The 21,859-nt window shown below is 39.1% G+C and overlaps 3 protein-coding genes across 3 annotated transcripts; all 3 read left to right on the forward strand.

Moving 5' to 3' along the window:
• Positions 1–670: 670 nt before the first annotated feature.
• LOC142640065 (uncharacterized) lies at positions 671–2,734 on the forward strand. Its single transcript, XM_075814164.1, has 2 exons — positions 671–1,454; positions 1,530–2,734. The coding sequence occupies exons 1-2, from the start codon at positions 671–673 to the stop codon at positions 2,732–2,734; spliced, it is 1,989 nt and encodes a 662-aa protein (XP_075670279.1).
• Positions 2,735–4,186: 1,452 nt separating this feature from the next.
• On the forward strand, positions 4,187–6,561 carry LOC142640066 (uncharacterized). Its single transcript, XM_075814165.1, has 4 exons — positions 4,187–4,994; positions 5,406–5,569; positions 5,684–5,983; positions 6,538–6,561. Exons 1-4 carry the CDS (start codon positions 4,187–4,189, stop codon positions 6,559–6,561), a joined length of 1,296 nt encoding a protein of 431 aa, XP_075670280.1.
• Positions 6,562–18,944: 12,383 nt separating this feature from the next.
• Positions 18,945–21,403, forward strand: LOC142641306 (L-type lectin-domain containing receptor kinase S.4-like). The gene has a single exon (XM_075815711.1). The coding sequence runs from the start codon at positions 19,072–19,074 to the stop codon at positions 21,166–21,168; it is 2,097 nt and encodes a 698-aa protein (XP_075671826.1). The 5' UTR covers positions 18,945–19,071; the 3' UTR covers positions 21,169–21,403.
• The last annotated feature ends 456 nt before the right edge of the window (positions 21,404–21,859 follow it).

Below are 21,859 nucleotides of genomic sequence, written 5' to 3' on the forward strand. Positions count from 1 at the left end.
ATTGCTAAATTTTGTTCAAACTTATACTTAAACTCTAACCTTTAAATTAGTAAGCATAGTTTTTTCAAGGTGACTAGTAAATCCCTTAATTGCCTATGTGCTATGTATGTTGTGAGGACCCGAGGACCTAAGAACCCGAAGACCCGAAGAGAGGAAGGCCAACATTTAGAATGAAAGATGAGGTCTCTCCAGGTGTGCCCGAAGATGAGGTGGCATGGGCGATAACTAAATAAGGGGCATGTTACAAATATCTGTTTGTAATAGGCTGATTTGGAAGGTTGCATTAAATGCTTGGCAACAACCATTCTGGCCGCATTAATTAGCAAGCATCTCCTCTATTCGTCGCATTAATGTGGACATGACCTGAACAGTACGGGATGCAAAGTGGAATCTTGTTCCATTGCCGACGGACAAGTGTCACGGGAAAAGGACCGCAGATTGCAAGGTGTAAGGCTACGATGAAAGCAGAGAATAGTATAAATAGGAATCAAGAGATTACGAGAAGGGGGCTTTTGTTGTTGAACCCTCTCTACCAAATGTATTGTATGAGGACTTTTAAGTGAATAGAGCAGCAGGAACGTTTTGAAGTTGATTTTATGAGCTTTTAGTCCTTACAATTGGCGCCGTCTGTGGGAACAACAACAGCGTAGCTTATTCCATTTAGAAGTGTATGGCGGAGGTGTATTTGGAAGAATCAGTAAGCTCACGAAGCAGGGACGTAGCTGTAAGTCTTCAGCGTGATAAGGGGAAAGGGCATACTTCGGGGGTAGAAAAGGCATATGAGGGCGATCATAGGGCTGAGCAGCGATCGTTAACTGAGGGGCATATGTCTCGCGACGATGTGTTGCGACAGATGCAATCTGAGATAGCGTACTTACGCAAGCGTGTGGATAGTAAGAAGCGGAGACGTAATGATAATGCTAGCTCTTCCAGTGATAGTTCAGAAGCGAATCCAGGAGGAATTCATCCCCCAATGTTTGAGCCTAATCGAAGTATGACCCGTGCTAGTGTGTCTTCGGGCGTTAGGGCAAAGCAGCTGAAAGTGACGAAGATGCCCGATACTGATGGAATATGTCATGAGGACGGGAGTGATGCAATGGGTAAAGCCCTGAGACAAATTTCCAAATCCCCTTTTGTGGCAAGGATAAACAGGGCAAAGCTACCTCGTAGGTTTTCCCAACCCATCTTTACTGTGTATAATGGGAGGACTGACCCCGTAGAGCACGTTAGTCATTTTAGTCAGAAGATGGCCGTTTATTCGAATAATGAGGCATTGATGTGTAGAGTTTTTCCCTCCAGTTTGGGGCCCGTGGCTATGAGGTTGTTTGATGCTTTGGCAGAGGGTTCCCTGAGGTCTTTTGAGGAATTGACTATGGCATTTGGAGCAAGGTTCATAACTTGTACTAGGATTCCAAAACCTTTGGATGCTCTACTGTCTATATCTATGAGGGAAGGTGAAACACTCAAAACCTATTCTGACCGATACTGGGAAACGTATAATGAAATTGATGGGGATGTGGAGAATGTAGCTGTGAGAACTTTCAAGGTGGGTCTTCCCACGGAACATGGGTTAAGGAAGTCTTTGACAATGAAGGCCGCGGAAGATATGCGTCAGCTTATGGACCGGATAGATAAATATAAGCGGGTGGAAGAGGATCAGATACAAAGTAAAGGCAAAATGAAAGGGTATCTAGAGAGGAAGGATCTTCGGGTAGGAGGGTTTCAAGGTATTCGGCCCAAACGAGACTTTACAAGCCATCCGAGGACCGCCGAGTCTCCTCTAGTTAACTCACTATTTAAGGAGCCTGTGCATCACATACTGGAGAAAATTCGGAGTGAGCCATATTTTAGGCCACCAAACAAGATGAGTGGAGATGCATCCACGAGGAACCAAAACCTCCACTGCCATTACCACCAGGACAAGGGACACACCACAGAGAAGTGCCGGACGTTGCGTGACCATTTAAATCAATTGATTAGGGCCGGGAAGATCAATCACTTGTTGGCAAAGCCGAATGGGAATCAGGAACAACCGGATACTCGGAAATATTGGGGTCAGGCCCCTCAACCATCTTTAGGCACTATTAACGTCATCTTGACTCAGCCAAGAGGAGACTTTGGGAAACTTCCTCGGGTCATGACCGTTCAAAACAAGTGTGGGAACGAAGACGTGGAAGAGAATCATCAAACAAACAAAAGACTCAGATCCTCGGTGGCGCTTACTTTGGGTTTTTCTGATAAGGATAAAGAGGGAACGTTTCAACCCCACGATGATGCCTTGGTCGTCACAGTTCGCATTGGGGGATATGATGTGAAACGAGTCTTGGTGGATGATGGAAGTGGTGCCGAGATTATGTATCCGGACCTATTCAATGGATTAAAGTTGAAAGAGGAGGACTTGGAAAAATACGACCATCCGTTGGTTGGTTTTGATGGAAACCAGGTGATCCCACGAGGAATGATTAGGCTGCCCGTGCAGGTGGAGGGTTCCGAGGTACAGGTAAACTTCATAGTTGTTATGGCATATTCTCCATACACGGCCATTTTGGCTAGACCGTGGTTGCACGCAATGGAGGCAGTTTCATTAACTTTACATGTGATGGTGAAGTACCCTACAGGGGAAAGCGTGGGAGTGTTACATGGCAGTCAAACGGTGGCTAGGCAATGTCTAATGTCTGCCACTATTCGCACAGGCCGAGGTTCGTTGGAAGGGGAAGTTCCTGAGACGTCATAGCAATTAAAGGAGGCTGCTCGGGAAGTCGGCCCAGTTGAAGATGAAGGGTCTGCCGAGAAGCTAACCAAGGTAATTATTGGGGAAGATAAGGAGAGGTATTTTCAGGTCGGATCCAAGCTGCCGACACAGGAAAGAGAAGAGTTGATTCAATTCCTGCGAGATAACATTGATGTTTTTGCATGGACAACTTATGATGTGCCAGGAATTAATCCAGAGGTTATCTGCCACCATTTGAATGTTAACCCTCATGCGACGCCTAGACAGCAACCTCCTCGGCGAGCATCTCAAGAGCACGCCGAGGCAGTTAAAGAGGAGGTTGGGAAGCTAAAGCAAGCCGGTGCGATCAAGGAGATCTTCTATCCTGAATGGCTGGCCAATACTGTCGTAGTAAAAAAGAAGAATGGGAAATGGAGAGTCTGTATTGACTTTACAGATCTGAATAGGGCATGTCCCAAGGATCCTTTCCCTATTCCTAGAATTGACCAATTGGTGGATGCAACTGTGGGGCACCCCCGAATGAGCTTCTTGGATGCGTTCCAAGGGTATCACCAAATCCCGTTGTCACTGAATGATCAGGAGAAGACGGCTTTTCGTGCCCCGAATGGTAATTACCATTACCGAGTAATGCCTTTTGGTCTAAAGAATGCAGGGTCCACTTATCAACGAATGGTGACCAGAATGTTCGATGCGCAGTTGGGACGTAACATGGAAGCTTATATCGATGACATGGTAATCAAAAGTAAGAAGACAGAAGACCATCTGACAGATTTGCAGGAGACCTTCTCGGTGTTAAGAAAGTATAAGTTACGCTTGAATGCGTCAAAGTGTTCTTTCGGAGTGGGCTCGGGAAAATTTTTGGGGTACATGATTACTCATCGGGGAATTGAAGTTAATCCTGACCAAATTAAGGCTGTCTTAGGATTGCATCCCCCTCGGAGCCCGAAAGAGGTGCAGAGGTTAGCTGGCATGATTGCAGCCTTGAACAGGTTCATTTCGCGGTCGGCAGACAGGTGCCGCCCATTTTATCGCCTTTTGCACAGGTGGAAAGATTTCCAGTGGTCTAACGAATGCAATTTGGCTTTTGAGGATTTAAAGCAATACCTATCTAGACCGCCGATACTATCAACACCCGAGAAGGAAGAAGTGCTATATGCTTATCTAGCCGTCACAAATCACTCCGTAAGTCTTGTCTTAATACGGAATGATGACGGGGTCCAGAAACCAATATACTATGTCAGCAAGTCCTTGCAAGAAGTTGAACAGCGATACCTACTGCTGGAAAAAGCGCTTCTAGCCGTGGTGCACGCAACAAGGAAATTGCCTCATTACTTCCAAGCTCACACCGTAGTGATACTCACTCAGTTGCCTCTACAAGCTATCACGCGGAAATCGGATTATACGGGTCGTGTAGCAAAGTGGGGAACCAAGCTGGGAGCTTATGATATCAAGTATATGCCCCGGACGGCTATCAAAGGGCAAGTCCTTGCCGACTTCGTAGCCGAGTTCACGGAAGGTCAGGCTTATCCCGAAGATGCCGTGATGTCAATAATGTCCATTGGAACAGAAAACATCACTCCATGGGAAGTCTACACGGATGGGGCATCAAATCGAAAGGGAGCCGGGGTTGGAGTTGTGTTAATATCCCCCGAAAAACTAGTCATTGAAAAGTCATTGAGGTTGGGATTCCCAGCAACTAATAATGAGGCCGAGTACGAGGCTCTCTTAGTGGGCTCCCAGATGGTTAAACATTTGGGAGGAAAAGTAGTGAGGATGTTCTGTGATTCCCGATTGGTGGTCGGGCAAGTTAATGGAGAGTTTGAGGCAAAAGATGAGCGGATGAAAAGCTATCTGAAACGAGTCCAAGGGGTGTTGGGTTTGTTTGACAGTTTCAAGGTACAGCAAGTCCCAAGGGGACATAACTCTCATGCTGATTCGTTAGCAATGTTAGCTACTTCGCTGGGATCGAAGTTACCGCGTATGGTTATGGTGGAGGATTTGTTGTCCTCTAGCTTAACCAGCATCCCGGCAGTACGGGTTCACAGCATTCATGTAGGCCCAAGCTGGATGGACCCAATTATAGCTTTCTTACAACACGGAATACTACCTGAAGATAGAAAGATGGCCGAGACGATACGAAGAAGCGCACCCCGTTACTGGCTATCGGAGGAGAAAAAACTCTATAGGCGTTCCTATGCAGGTCCGTATCTCCTTTGCATACATCCTGAAGCCGTGGAACCTTTGCTGGAAGAATTGCATGAGGGTGTGTGTGGGAGTCACACTGGAGGAAGATCATTAGCTCATAGAGCCATGACCCAAGGGTATTGGTGGCCAAGCATGCAGAGAACCTCTCAAGAATATGCCAAGAAGTGTGATCAATGTCAAAGGTTTGCACCCAATGTACATCAACCAGGAGGTAACTTAAATCCGTTGTCCAGCCCATGGCCTTTTGCTAAGTGGGGTTTAGATATCGTCGGGCCGTTTCCTCGGGCAACAGGTAATAGGAGATGGCTCATCGTCGGCACGGATTACTTCACGAAATGGGTGGAGGCCGAGGCATTAGCCAACATTAGGGATGTGGATGCAAAAAGATTCATCTGGAAAAATATCATAACTCGCTTCGGGGTCCCACACACCTTGATATCTGATAATGGTCTTCAATTTGATAGCAAAGTCTTCCGGCGGTACTGCGCAGAAATGGGAATAAGAAATGGATATTCCACACCGTACTATCCCCAAGGAAATGGACAGGCCGAAGCAACAAATAAAGTCATCTTGGCAGGTTTGAAGAAACGATTGGATGACGCTAAAGGAGGTTGGGTAGAAGAATTACCTCATGTATTATGGGCTTATCGCACTACACCCCGAAGATCAACAGGCGAGACTCCCTTTTCAATGACGTATGGGATGGAAGCTATAATACCATTAGAGTCAGGTTTTCCCACCCTGAAGTCCGACCAGTATGACGAAGCGAGCAATCATGATCTGATGAATGATTGTTTGAATACAATTGAGGAAAGTAGAGAAATAGCCAATGTGAAGATGGGCAACTATCAACAGAAGCTCAAGCAGACGTATGACAAGGGAGTTAAGACCAGGCCCTTAGTGCCAGGAGATTTGGTACTAAGAAAGGTAGTGGGGGTAGCAAAGAATCCTGCCTGGGGAAAGTTGGGTCCTAACTGGGAGGGGCCATATAGAATCACCTCAGTAGCAGGTGTAGGGGCTTATCGTTTAGAGGATCTGGATGGGATGGTGATTCCTCGTCCTTGGAATGTAAATAACTTATGACGATATTATTATTAAGAAAAGAATCTCCTTTTATATGAGGCTTCTGTTCGTTTCAATTCCGTACCGGCAAAAAGCATAAGTGTTAAACTGACCTTAGTTCTTGTTCGGCTCCTCGGGCCACAAGTCTAAGAGAAATTAATCACTTGCAAAAAACATAAGTGTTAAACTGACCTTAGTTCTTGTTCGGCTCCTCGGGCCACAAGTCTAAGAGAAATTAATCACTTGCAAAAAACATAAGTGTTAAACTGACCTTAGTTCTTGTTCGGCTCCTCAGGCCACAAGTCTAAGAGAAATTAATCACTTGCAAAAAACACAAGTGTTAAACTGACTTAGTTCTTGTTCGGCTCCTCGGGCCACAAGTCTAAGGGAAATTAATCACTTGCAAAAAAAAAAAAAACACAAGTGTTAAAATTGACCTCAGTGCCTGTTCGGCTCCTCGGGCTACAAGTCTAAGAGGAATTGAACGCTTACAAGAGCATAAGTGCTAAACTGATTTTTTGTTCTTTTTTGGGCAAAAGGATCCTAAGAATCTAAAGCGTTAGCACAAATGAATCATTAAGCCTCGTTGCTCATTATCATGCCTGCTCTTTCAAACGTCAGAAAAGATTAAGTAGTGGAATTATGGTATCCAGGTTAAGTTTTTTTTTGTGTTTCTTCAAATCACGAGTATGATGAACAATTTAAAGTAGTATTATGATTTTTAAGGTAAGCTTATGAATTCGTGTAAAGTGACAATCGGATGGTAGCATATTGTAGTAAGACTCGTATGTGAAGCAAAAAAAGAAGAGCCAAATGTTAATTCCTTAATAAGTACTCCTTACAAAATTGGGGCAATCATACAGCCCCTTACATCCGTATAAAAAAAAAAAAAAAACAAACACAAAACAGCAACAACAACAAAAGGAGGAGACAACCATGATAGATTGACTATGCGATAGGTTGCTTGTCCTTCTTCTTCTCTGTTTCTTTGTCTTTCTTTTTCTTTTTTGGCTCTTCGGCCACATCACCCATGATTGTTTCTTCCACGGGATGTACTGTGGGAGAAGGGCCCTTTGAGGCTGCAGCATCAGAAGGATCAGGAACAGGAATAGGCTCAGCTGGTTCACTTGGTGGCATAGGGGGAGCAGGAGCAATCCGAAGTGCTGTGGGGTAGTAAACATTGTCTGAGGCTCGAAGTTCAGCATCGGCAGCTACCCCAGCAGCGTCCAAGGCTTGACCCCATACCTCCAAGCAGAATGCCCTAGCAACCCCTTTGAGTTGGGCAGTCAGGCTATCCGAAGCCTTTTTTATTCCTGCATCGTATGCAGCTTGTTCCGCTACAGCCTGCTCCTGCTCCTTGGCGGCCAATTTCTCTTGCGTTTGCTTAAGCTCAACAACAGTTAGGGCGAGCCTACTTTGGGCTTGTTTTTGAGCCTCAAGAGCAAAGTTTGCTTGAGATTCGTAGCTTCTCAGGGCTGACTCAGCATTCTTGTGAGCCTTTTCTACCTCGGACAGGTGAGTGAGGGTCTCCTTCAAATTCAACTCAGCTTCTTTTTGTGCCCTCACTGCTGCCTCGGCATTCTGATCAGCTTTGCGGGCAAGATCCAGTGAATGATCTACCCATTCCTCAGCCATAAATGAAGCTTGGACCGCCTATGATGTATTCAAGTACAAACAAAAGAGTTAGCCATAATAAAGAGTTAAACTTATGTATAAACTGTGCAAAGGCTTAAAAAATACCTTGGCCAAGTCCTGCTTCAAAGACAAGAAAACCTCCCTTTTACGGAAGGATCGTAACTCTGCCATATCCTCGGGAAGGCACAGAGCCTTCTCTAGACACTCGGCCACCAGGCTCGAGCTTCCCTTCTTCGGGTCCCTCAGGTTCGCGTCATCCATGACAGGGTTGCCCGAACTGAGAGTGAAGTTGGGTCGCCAGGCTGACGCCTTCTTTGTAGGCTCACTACTGGGGTCCTTAGACGAACCAGTAGGAACAACTTTCTTGGAAAGGGCCTTTGTAGCCCTGGTATCTTTAACAGAGGGGTCAAGGTTTTCCCCCTCTTCGATGTCTATAACATGTTTACTACTCTGACCCCTTTTGCGTTTTTTATCTGTTGCCTCCGAGGGGGGTGCCTGAGTAACAGCTGGAGTAACGGGACGAGGAGGAACCGACACGGCTGGCGAGGAGCTGCCTGCATGTGCCTGTAGTAGGGCCAATAGGTCGGGCTCTTTTTCTTGGAAACCCATTTGACTAGTGGATGGTTGGGAACTGGAAGGAGCGTCTGGGCGATAGAACACCTCAAAGTCTTCCTCTGTCACCTCGAGAGAAGGGACCTCGAGCGTGGCAGCTCTTTCTTCAACGTCAGGATTAGCAACTTGTTCCAAAGGAGGATGGATCAGTTGGGCGGCGAGTGAAGTAGGGAGTTGTGCGTCCTGAATTCCTGCAGGGGGAGGTACGGCTAATAAAAATCCCGGGGAGGCAACGTCAATTTGAGCTAGCCTTAAATCTCTTGCTCTTATCACGTTTTTCGGGCTTTGGAAGCGTTTAGTCGAGGGATTGTATCCGAGGATGAGGTGGGCTGCTCGGAGCTGTCCGTCCCTATGTACGAATATCTCCGATCGAAGAATCCTGTTCAAATCAGCACGGTTCACGGCAGACAGATTCGGGGCAGTATGGTAATCGTCTGCAATAAAAAATGAAGGCATTTAAGCAAATACGTGGTGTGGTGTAAAGCACAGAAAAGAATATGGTTAGTCCTAAATGCTAGGTTAGTCCTCGGGAACCCTACCTGGTACCCCTTCTCGGGTAGGGCAATGCAATCCGTCATGCCAATTGCCCGAGATGACGAGATAATCTTCATCCATCCCTTTGCTTGAATCGGGTAAACAGGAAATCAGCCTAACAGAAGGGATTCTACACTTCATATAGTACTTAGTCCTATCCCCTTTTTGGCAGTTATATACCCAATTTACATCCTGCCAGGTCAAGTTGGTTCCCAGTTTTCGATTAAGGGCATCCGCGCATCCTAAAATTCTAAGGACATTTGGGGAGCATTGCGAAGGGGTAAGTCTATAATTTATTAGAAAATCCCTAGTTACTCTACCCATAGGAATTTCCATACCCCCCTCAATAAATGCAATCATCGGAATCAAAACGGATTCAGGTGGCCGAGACACCAGTGGAATATCTTCTATCTCACAGTACGTAATATCTACGTCATTGGGGATCCGATATCGGTCCTTAAAAGCGGCCTTCGCCTCATCCGTATTCACTAACTTAGCGTATCTACCCATTAACCCCCGCTGCAAGAGGAGAAAAGCAAGCAAGGAAAGAAAAAAGGAAAGGAAAATGAACACACCTCTGAAGATCGCTTAAGGATGGTCCTCGGGAGCTAACTTTTCTTTCAATCCTTCGAAATGGCAAAATGAGCTTTATCCAGCGTAAAAAGTTGCTTTTATAGGGGTGGGGGAAGTGGAAGTAATGGGGTAAAAGAATAAGAGCGGTAACTTTCCCGCTCATAATTAAGAGCAAAATCTGAACCGTACATTTCTCATCCAACCGTAGAACGTGCGCGTAAAAAGAAGCGTCAGGCGCCATAAATGCCTCAACGTGGGATACGAGGCGCCAGATGCGGATCATGGGGCAGTGAAGAGACGTATGTACGTGTGAAAGCATAAAATGGGTAAGAAGCGTGTATAAGAAGTTAAAACTTAGTTATTAATACATGATTCATAACTCAAGTATTAAAGGGGCTGTTGTGAGGACCCGAGGACCTAAGAACCCGAAGACCCGAAGAGAGGAAGGCCAACATTTAGAATGAAAGATGAGGTCTCTCCAGGTGTGCCCGAAGATGAGGTGGCATGGGCGATAACTAAATAAGGGGCATGTTACAAATATCTGTTTGTAATAGGCTGATTTGGAAGGTTGCATTAAATGCTTGGCAACAACCATTCTGGCCGCATTAATTAGCAAGCATCTCCTCTATTCGTCGCATTAATGTGGACATGACCTGAACAGTACGGGATGCAAAGTGGAATCTTGTTCCATTGCCGACGGACAAGTGTCACGGGAAAAGGACCGCAGATTGCAAGGTGTAAGGCTACGATGAAAGCAGAGAATAGTATAAATAGGAATCAAGAGATTACGAGAAGGGGGCTTTTGTTGTTGAACCCTCTCTACCAAATGTATTGTATGAGGACTTTTAAGTGAATAGAGCAGCAGGAACGTTTTGAAGTTGATTTTATGAGCTTTTAGTCCTTACATATGTTATTATTGATTACCTTAATTATTAAATTTACACCTTTGATCTTTACTATATATCTTCCTCATGATTTGGATTTTTTTTTAAAATTAATAGAAGAATTTATTCAAAGAACTTAGACTTATTAAAATATAATCATTTATTTATAAATTCAAAAAATATTTTTGGAAATTAGTAGAAGAATTTATTCAAAAAAAAAAAACTTAGATCAAATCATTTAATATATACCTTGACTGTTATTAACACAAATGACAAAACGTGATTAATTGTAGCCAATAGTCTTTTTTTTTTTTTTTTAAGTATTTGTAGCCAATAGTCTTAAGGCGAAGTGGAAATCCCACCTTTTGCTTTTTGGGGGTTAGGTAGGGACTTGAATAGTTGAATCACTTGATTTCTGTCCCTTTAGTCTTTAACTTTTTAAGAGAAAAAATGATTGTAGTAATTAATGACTAAAGACTAACATCAAATTCCTGGAATCAGAGTTTCGGGGGGATTAATACCTAGCAAGCCGCCTTAGAGGAGGACCAATGGCCTCGATCGAGGCCATTAAGAATTAAGATCATTGTGTTTATTGTGCCATTATAAACCCAAAACCTGAACCTCGTCACAACTCACAAACGAGTCCCATAGCGGTTATGTATCTTATTACACCAGTTTTCCAGAATTAGTTGGCATAGTTTTTCCAAAGTGACTGAATTAAAAAAATCCTTAATTGTCTATGTATTCTAAATTTCTAATACGCGGTTTCCACCGATGGCATATTATTGAAACATAGGACCTTCGATATATCTTTATTTTTTAAAAAAATAATAGCAGAGTTTATTTCAAAAAAAAATTGGACTAATTAAAATCGAATAATTTTTTAAATTCAATCGTTTTTTAATATTTTTTTTTTAACTAAAAGAAGAATTTATTTAAAAGAGCTTAGACTATTTTTTTTTCTTCAAATAATTGAATAGTGAGTAAATTTAACTTATAATTTACAGGGCATTATTTTTAGCCACTAGTCTTAAGGCCAAGTGGTCATTAATTCCATCTTTTTTGGTGGTTTAGATGAGGATTTGATCCCCTTTGTCTTTAACTTTTAAGAGGGGAAAATATGATTCTAGCAATGACCAACGAGTAACATCAAATATATATTGATCATATATTGTGTGTTTGTGTTTGTGACGTTGTGGACCAAAAAATTTAAGCTGGTTTACAAAGAAGACCACCCAATAAACAAGCAATCTATTATAGTTTGGGTTTAACACTGAATGACCTGGACTTCACCGATTCCTAACGAGTAAAATGAGGCAAATATCGATCTTAAACACTTAAACGAGGTCATGAGCTGTACACGTTGTTGGATACTTCTGACCCTGTTTCCCACTATAAAAAGGTCATTTGACCACCATACTTTAGAAAATCATTGAAAATACTTACTAGCTTTTAGAGAGAAAAAAAAAAACTATATATATATATATATATATGTCATGTTAATAAATTCTTTTAAGATATTTGTTAATAGACAATTTCAGAAAGTTATAATACTACTTTTTTCGAGAAATATAAAAAATTGTAAAAAAAAAAAATAAGTTAGTTATTTTTTACATTTTTCAATAAAAAAATTTTAAAAATATTCCCTAAATTAATGCTCGGCATCAGTCAACTTTTCCTATTAAAAAAAGGAATTTGTTATTGTGTGCCCTTAGGGCACACAATAACTAATCATAATTAATCATTTTTGGAAATATTTTTTCGAAAATTGAAATAGTATTGATAATTTTTTCAATTCCCGAGAAAATGTTTCCAAAAATGGATTGCTTAGGCCCTATTTGGATTTTGCCAAACCCAGTTAACAAAACTGAGTTTTGTTAACTCATCATCCAAAAACCGTGGGCCCCACATGGTATAAGTATGTTTGGCTGATTTTTCTGGATGATAACTCAGTTAACAAAACTGGGTTTTTTGGCTTTTGAGTTAACAAACTTGAAAACTACTTTGGGCTGTTTTCAAGTTTTGAGTTATGTTACTTAGTGGCAATATGCGTAATTTTCATCAAGTTTTGGGTCCCACGACAATGTTACGTTAAATCAGTGCAGAAGCCCAACGGCACTTTTGTGTTTACTTTCCCAACTACCCAGCACTTCACTACTTCATTCATCACTTTCCCTTTTCCTTCTCCCAAACCCATAGCCCAGCAACAACTGAAGCGCATCTCTCCGCCGATCAGCACCTTCAGCACAGCTCCGTGAATCGATTTTGTTTCGGGTGAGACCCACAAACAATACCCACAAACTTTTCAATTCAAAAAATCTCCAAAAAAAAAAACGAAATTGTTGGAATGAAAAAAAAAAAAAACGAAATCCAGATCGAATCCTTCTCAGATATAAGAAGCAGATGAATGAAGATTCAAACATCGAAGTCACTGACTCCGATCTCAGATCAAACCAAACCAAAAACCCAAAAAAAAAAAAAAAAGCAAAAGGGATCTTGGCACGGCACGGTAGTGGAATGAGGAACGTCAGCCATGTCCAGCTCGGCACGGCAGGAAAAATGACGGATCGGCGCCGCTGGGTTGAGAAGATGGGAGATTGGCGCCGCTGGGTTGAGAATGCAAAGTCGATGAAGCTGAAGCCAACTGGGTTGGCGCCGTTGGGTTAAGAAAACACCTCGATTTTTCTGATGAGAGAGCACGAGTTCTTGCGCTGGAACTCTGGGTTATTGTTGCTGTTGTTATTGGTTGAGGAAGATGAGGTGGGATTGGTGGGGTTTGGGTGTTTAAGGAGGACTAGGAAAGGTTTGATTAGCTGGGTAATGGGTTTGTGTTTTGGGAGAGTAACAGGGGTGAAGGGGAAATGAGAAAAGAGGAAATGGTGGGGAAAGGGTTCCGCGGGTAAGCTTAACAGACCTTCGGACCGATTTACAAGAATGGATCCCACAAAAAAATAGAAAAATTGAGTGATGAGAAGTTGTGTGAAGTGTGCCAAACGGTGGGTATTAGGAAATTGAGGTATTTTAAGTGATGAGTGATGAGTAATGAATAATGAGTGATGAGTGACAAAAATTGAGTGAAGAGTAATGAGTGATGAAAAAAAAAAATACAAACTAAGGGCACACATTAACCGGACCCTTAAAAAAAAAAAAAATCATATTGACTATGGTCTATATATACATATATGTGTGTGTGTGGGGGTCATGTTAACCGGATGCCTTTGGGGCAATTGTTAATAAATCACAATAGAAAAATTTTGACACCATTTTTATAAAAAAATATAAAAAGCTATCAACAGCATTTATTGTTTTATCATTCTCTCAATAAAATGTTTCTAAAAATAGTTTCTAAACCGATATTTCGTTAACATTTTCCTCTCTCTCTCTCTCTCTCTCTCTCTCTCTCTCTCTATATATATATATATATATATATATATATGGCTGGCAGTGGTTAACATTACGTAGGCTCAGCCGTCATACATTTTTTTTTTTTTTTTGAGAAGCCAGCCGTCATACTTATTAATTACGTGGATTCAGCCGGTGCATGGAATAGAAGCTTCTTCTTATGTTTTATATATTAGGTTGATCTTTTGTAACCTATACCGATATTATATCTACAAATAATTAATCATGTCGTTTGCTTTTCAATAATAGGTTTGTTAGTGTTTTTTTTTTATTTTTAATAATTTATATGTTTGTTGCCGTTGTTAAATGATTAAGTATCACTTACTAATTATTAACAAAAAAGTTTATCATTTATTAATAAAAGCTTAATTTTTTTAAGATAAGTTATAATTATCAATATATTCAATCGTTTACGTAATATATATCTTTGTAACCATAAGCCTTTAAATTGAGAGTAATATAGCCCTATTGGTATTACTTATTAAGAATAAAAGATAAATTACATTTTAAACCCCGGGTTGATTTCAAATTAACTCTAGCTATGCTTCTAGAAGTTTTACATTAGACAATACACATTCAAATTCAAACTGTAAATCCATTGCATGCAAGGCTGTTAATAAAAAAAAATGCCACAAAATATTTTAAATTTGGGATAAATTGTTATAACCAAATGATTAAAAGTTTTGTTTATGTTTGAAAGGCATACAACATTGCATATATATCATCATAGTATTCTTAAAGGCATGTTTGGTAAGAAATTTCTAATAATGTTATTTAGGCGTTGTGAAAATACGTGTGAGTTAAAAAGTATTGTAGAATTACGTGTTATAGTGTTTAAATACTAAAAACTATTGTTTAAATAACAACACTAAACAGACCCTTATATATTAATTTGTCAAATAAAAGTTCATATTTTAATATCATTTTCTCTCATATGTGTTACATAAATTGTTATAGCCAAATGATTAAAATTTTTGTTTATGTTTGAACAGCATATAACATTACAGATGCAAGAAGAAGAAGAAAAAACATTTATTTTTGTGGAAGATGCCTCATCATAGTATTCTTAAGAATTTATAGTTTAAAGTTTAAACCATACATTAAATAGTAAGTTCATATCTTAAAATTATTTTCTCCTATATGTGTTATTTTTAATCAATTAAATAGTTTAAATTATTTTAGAAGTCTACTAAGTTAGGTAAAAATGGAAGTTGCATCATCGATTTTGATGAGTCTTCTAGAGGAAAGAAATTAAGGGAAGGGCTATTTGCTGTAATCAACGGCCTACGGTGGTATAGATCCTCCCATGATCTTCCGAGCGAGCTTTCTCATTTAGAAAATGAAGAAAATTTGACAATTGCCAATAAGTAAACAACAAGTGGGCAGAGAGGCAATTACTTATAAGACACACTCCACTTAAACGTGTGGGTATTTTATGTAAGTTATTGTTTTTAGCTTATATAATAAGGAGGAGGGTAAGTAGTGGTTGGAGAATGTAAATATACATGCAACTGACAACTGTTGTCCATTACGTGTTGAAGAATTGAGTAATTAATTAGAAGTTCCGCGTTAATGCGATTACAATTGACTTTTACACAAAGCAATATGTTTGGTTTGAGTTTGTTTGAAGAGGGCTTCAATTTATAGCGTCTGCTTTTAATGATAGTTTTTTATTATTAGACCAAGACATTAATCGGTTTTTAGTTTTTGGTGTAGGTAGAAATTGAATCTCAAATTTCTAAGTCAACTATCAGATCTCTTATTTAATCATTAGACTAATATATTGTGGGTTGAGTTTGAGAATTAACACTTTTAGGAAAAATTATTTTCCTCTCTTTATGTTTGAAACCAACCAATTTATCCCACTGTCTTTTGAAAATGAACAAATATCTCAATTCTGTTACTTACTTTGTTAAATTTGATGGAATATTTTTTTTACTATTCCTAAAATAAGGCCACTAACTTAAGCAATTAGACTGGTTCCACAAAGGTTGATTTTTGTATCTTGCAGGTACTTTATTGTCAAGAGTTATATTGTTTGGCATGTGACCATTAATTCATAGAAAATTCTAAAGTTACCACTAGTTTTACCACTTCAATATTTAATGAATAAATATCTAAGTTGTTTTTTAGTGATTGACAACATCAATTTAGAAACCTTATATATAAAAAAAAAAATATATATATATATATATATATATATATATATATATATATATATTCTATAATGTCTCTAAAGTATCAATGTTTATTTTTCCTATCTTGATTGTAAATGAACTTAAAAGTATATAGCATTGTAAATGATTATTTAAATTATATATTTAATTTGACACATTGATTAAAAGATATTGTTATAAATATAATATATCATGTTAAGATTTTTTTTTTCTTGATTATATTAAGAAAGTTAAAAGCTATTTTTTATAAAAAAGTTTTGAGATTGGAGTTGTGAAAATTTTGAATTTGAAATATTAATAAAATTTGACACATTCATTTGTAATTCTCCCTTTAACTACGGGATTATTTGCAGTTCCCTCATTAGGTTTATTTTGTCCAATTTTTTCCCTTTATCTTTTGAAAATGAACAAAGACTCTTATTCTATTAACTTTCTCGGTTAAATCTGATGGAATATTTTGATTCTTAATATAAAGTCACTAACTTAAGCATTAAAGATGTTGTAAGCCTGGTTCCAAAAAGGTTGATTTTTGTATCTTGAGGTACTTTATGGTCAAGTGTTCTATTGTTAGGTATGTGACCATTAATTCATAGAAAATTCTAAAGCTACCACTAGTTTTAAACTAAACATAAATTGGCATGACAATATATAAATAAAATTGGAGTCACTTCAATATTTAATAAATTAATATAAGTTATTTTTTAGTGGTTGACAACATCAATTTAGAAGTCTTATATATATACAATAAATTTTATAATGTCTTTAACATTATTCTGGATTCATTATCAATAATATTATTAATCTAGAATAATAACATATATGTCTTGATTTTCTAAAAGATAGTGTGAGGGGTAAAAATTCCCGAATAAACATTTGGGTTTTGGGCTTTATTGACGAGTATCAGTTTGTTTTTTGATTAAGGCCTCTAGGCCCACAAGTCAGTCTGCACTGTAAAGGTCCGAGGAGTTGTCTGAGGAGGAATATCTCCTCGGACAGGCCCGGCAATGACCCCGAGACTTGCCAAGAAGGTTAAAGGCAGAATTATGGAAAAACTGATGGGTAAGAGGGTGATCCAAGCACCCTCTAGATGCAAGGATGTGATAGAAATATCTAGGAAAAAGGCTGCTACCTCCACATTAAAGACCCTGCATCTACCTCCCTAGCCGCATTAATGGGGAAATGACCTCTGAACAGTAGGATGCAGCCTCTCTGCTATTTGTTTGAAGACTTCAAGGTGGCGGTGGATGCGACAAGTATCCATGGAGAAGATTTGTATGACACGTGTATAAACCAGTGAAGGAGAAGTATATAATAAAACGAGAGAGGAAAGAGAAGGGGATCGACACTTTCTGCTGAGAAGAAAAATAGGAACTAAGGACTGTAAACTTTAGCCTAGAGGGAAAATATTTATACAAATCATCCTCGGCTTACGTCCGAGGAGATCTATTTGTCATATTTATTTATCATTTGCACAAATTGTAACACTCTAGCCTGTTAATCGAACTCCCAACATCCCGAGCTTAGATTTCAAACTCATACTCTACAAATTTTATTGTATAAGACTCATTGGGCCTGAGCCCAGCATTCATTTCTGGGTCTATGTGCAATTGTGCACTTACAAATAGTGTATGACGTTTTTATTTTGAATTAACTTAAAATTATGAATGCTTATTTTTCCTATGTTAGATTTTATTTTTAACTATCAAAGGGTTACTTGACTGTAAGTGACCTTAAAAGGTGTATATATATTGATTGGGAGATATTACTATAAATATAATATATCATGTTAAGATTTTTTTTTTTTCCCTGGATTACATTATGGCCTGTTTGGATGTTTAAAAAAGGAGGGGGAGTAGAGTAGAGGGAAGGGGAGTAATTCAATTACTTTGTTTGGGAGTTTTTTAAGGAATGAGGGGGAGGGGTTTGAAGGGGTTTCAACTACCTCCAACCCCCTCATTTTTAATTCTCCCAAATTGGAGAGATTTGGAGGGAGAGTAGAGCACATAAAATTATTGATAAAGCAAATTACCTAATTTACCCTTATTATATTTATAAAATTACAATGTTAAAAACAAGGGGAAGGGCTAATTACTCTCTTCCCCCTTACTAATTATAAAAACATCCAAACAAGGTGGAGGGTAATCATTCTCCTTTACTCTCCTCCCCACTACTCCCCTCCCCTCTACTCTCCTCCCTCTCTAAACTCCCAAACAGGCCATTAAGAAAGTTAAAAGTTATTTTTTATAAATAAAAAAAAAAAAAAGTTTTGAGATTGGAATTGTGAAAAATTGAATTTGAAATATTAATAAAATTTGGCACATTTATTTGTAATTCTCCCTTTAACTATGGGGTTACTTGCATTTCCCTCATCAAATGTATTTTAGTAATTTTATCCTGGAATATTCTAGGAATAAAAAGGTGGATATTTGCTTAGTTTTAATAGTTATGGGGGGAGAAAACCTAAATATTGATTGATTTTATAGTTTAGAAGAGAATTATGAATTACTCTTACTCAAGTGCCCCATAAATAAAGGAGTGGAAATGATTTTCTCCTTTTAAATTTAAGTGATGTGTCAACAAATTATTGAAACCAAGTTTATCCCTAGCTATCATTTACTATTCATCTTTAGTGGGAGCGTGGGACACTGGGACTAAACAAAATTCCAATTAATGTCTGAATTCTCAAGTGAAATCAAATACGGCACTTATGTTCTGCAACGCATAGGACCCGATTACATTTATTGAAGTGTAATAGAAATATGTGGCTGAAAAATTATTGTGAAAATATATATTGTGTTATTTAAATAATAAAAATTATTGTTTAAATCAAGTTGTTCTGTTACAACTTCTTCAAATAATAATTTTTGTTATTTAAACAACACAATTAAAATAAAAATTTTGCTAATGTGTCTTTAAGACACACAATAATTAATTATTTTTAAAAAAAAATTTTAAAAATTGAAAATATATTGACAAATTTTTTAATTTTAGAAAAAATTTTACCAAAAATAAATAACTTAATATGTGCCTCAAGGACACATATTAACTGACCCATCAAATAAACAGGTATATAATCTCCTCTCCATTCTTTTTTTTTTCTTTTTCTTTTTTAATCCGAAAAAAGAAAATTCCAAAAACATAAAACAAGAACAGAATTCCACGCTTGCCAAGCACATTAAAATTCCTAGTACTATGGTCTACATATAAGCTCGTGAACTAGCTGTGAATCACAAAGCTGAATTCAACTTTCGCTCTTATGGCAGCTCAACCACTCATCTTTTCCTTCTGGGCTGTCTTCCTTCTTCTTCTACACCAAGTAAAGCCTGACCTCGACAATGGTGGAGAACTATTGGATGGCTTCACTGACGGGTTCGCTGCACCTCAACGCAACAACATGAGCTTAAGCGGCTTTGCAGCGATCGACAACAGTGGCTTACTTTGTCTCACAAACCAAACGAGTCAAGCTGTTGGGCACGCGTTTTACAAAAATCCGATCCAGTTCAAGAACTTGTCCAGTGGCAAAGTCATGACCTTTTCGACCTCGTTCGCTTTTGCTATAATCGATGAGCATGGAAAAAAAGGTGGAGATGGCCTCGCTTTCACAATATCTCCAACAAGTGATCTTTCTGGGGGGGTTTCTGGGCCTTATCTGGGCTTATTCAACCCCACCAACAATGGGAACATCTCGAACAACGTCTTTGCGGTCGAATTCGACACTTTCATGGACTCTCAGTTTGGTGATACTGATGGTAATCATGTTGGCATCGACTTCAATGGCGTGGTCTCGAACAAATCTATTGGGGTCGTGCAATTTATGGGTAGTGATACGAACAAGGAAGTCCTAAATCTGCAGAGTGGTACGGTAATTCAAGCATGGATCCAATATGATGCTTCAAAAAATCTATTAGAAATAAAGGTTTCGACTCAATCTGCTCAACCCAGGTCTGTACTTTTAAACTATACTGTAGACCTTTCGACAATTCTTCTTGATTCCATGTACGTTGGGTTTTCTGCTTCAACTGGTTCAACTGCCAGCTCACACTATATCTTAGGCTGGAGCTTTGTTGTCAATAATGGAGAATCTAAAAATCTCTATTTAGATAAACTGCCTAATCTCCCATCTGTGCCTAAAAAGAACCACACAGGCCTAATTGTTGGTGTCTCAGTCTCTGGAGCTTTGGTTGTGATTTTGGTCATTGGTTTGGCTTTTTACTACTTCCGAAAAATCCAGAAGGCTGATGTGGTTGAAACCTGGGAGCTTGATATTGGACCACATAGATATTCTTACAAGGAGCTGAAAAAGGCAACAAATGGTTTTGGAGATAAAGAGCTAATTGGGTTTGGTGGATTTGGTCGAGTTTATAAAGGAACTCTGCCAAATTCAGACACCCAAGTTGCTGTAAAGCGTGTTTCCCATGATTCAAAACAGGGTTTGCAAGAATTTGTGTCCGAGGTTGCTAGTATTGGTCGACTTCGTCATCGAAATCTGGTTCAATTATTGGGTTGGTGTCGTCGACAAGCTGATCTATTACTTGTATATGAATTCATGCCCAATGGAAGCTTGGACAAGTACTTGTTTGAAGAGCCTAAAGCAATTCTGAGCTGGGAGCAAAGGTTCAACATCATCAAAGGGGTTGCTTCGGGGCTTTTATATTTACATGAGGAGTGGGAACAAACTGTGGTTCATAGAGACATTAAGGCAGGCAATGTGTTATTAGATTCTGAGTTTAATGGAAGGCTGAGTGATTTTGGTCTTGCTAAGCTATATGAGCATGGCTCAAACCCAAGTACCACAAGAGTGGTTGGTACTTTGGGTTATTTAGCACCTGAGCTCACACGCACAGGCAAGCCTACAACAAGCTCAGATGTGTTTGCTTTTGGTGCTTTGATGCTAGAAGTGGTATGTGGTAAAAGACCCATTAACTCTAAAGGATTACCTGAGGAGCTCATGTTGGTGGATTGGGTGTGGGAAAAGTGGAGAGTTGGAGCAGCTCTTGAAGTTGTGGACCCAAAATTGGAGGGTAGATTTGATGAAGCTGAAGCTGTTTTGGTGCTCAAACTGGCTTTATTTTGTTCAAATGATATAGTGGAGGCACGGCCCACAATGAAGCATGTGGTGAGGTACTTGGAGGGAGAGTTAGTGTTGCCTGAGGAAGTGGCAACCCCAAATGCACATTATAGTACAAAGGGTGCTCGAGGGTTTGAGGATTTCTACTTTCAATCGTTTCCTACTACATCTTCATGTTTTGAGAAGGGAAGTACTTGGTCTTCAGTTGGGAATGACGAAGATGCTGATGTTCAAGCAGCTTTTACTTCACCTCTTCCACTTTTTAACAAAGACAATGGGAGGTAGCCATGATATAGAGTATACAATTCTTGTCTAATTTTCTTTCCAATTTTCTTCTTGTAGTTACCATTGAAAAGATTTACTGTAAATGTCACTGCAAACATGTTACTAGTTTAGTCTAGTTATCCACATCTCCTTGTAGATGCATCAGCACCATTTACAGACTAGGAATGAGCACCAGGTTGAGCTTGAGCCAAAGCTATTTTCTAATTTCAATAATGGTAGTTGCCATTCTTTTTTATTTTCTTTCTTTTGCTAAGTTTATTTGCCATTCTTTATTCAATATTCTAGGTAGTTCCCTAGGAAAAAAGAAGACTAAAAGAAGCATAATGGAAATAATTTTCAGTACTAGTCAAGTTTGATCCTACTTTAGTATTAAGCTTTAAGGTTGGCTCAATTGGCGTGCAGTTGTGTGGGGTTGCCTTCAATAATCATATCTGCTTAAATTAAATAGAGTGCTTGATTAATAATTTGACTAACAAATGAAGGACACAAGCACTAGGCCCTATTTATTAGTTACATACAGTTTATAAAAAGACAAAAGAAGTCCCATCCAATCTGATTCAAGATCAATATAATAGCATACAGGTTCTCCACCGCATTCGCTTTCGCTGTAATCCCCGTATATATATCTGAAGCTTCCTGGAGCTGGTCTTAATTAGCTCAGTACCTTTACTTACTCAATACTAGAAATAGT

Source organism: Castanea sativa, chromosome 6 (genome assembly GCF_040712315.1).
Source record: "Castanea sativa cultivar Marrone di Chiusa Pesio chromosome 6, ASM4071231v1".
In the NCBI taxonomy this organism is placed as follows: Eukaryota; Viridiplantae; Streptophyta; class Magnoliopsida; order Fagales; family Fagaceae; genus Castanea; species Castanea sativa.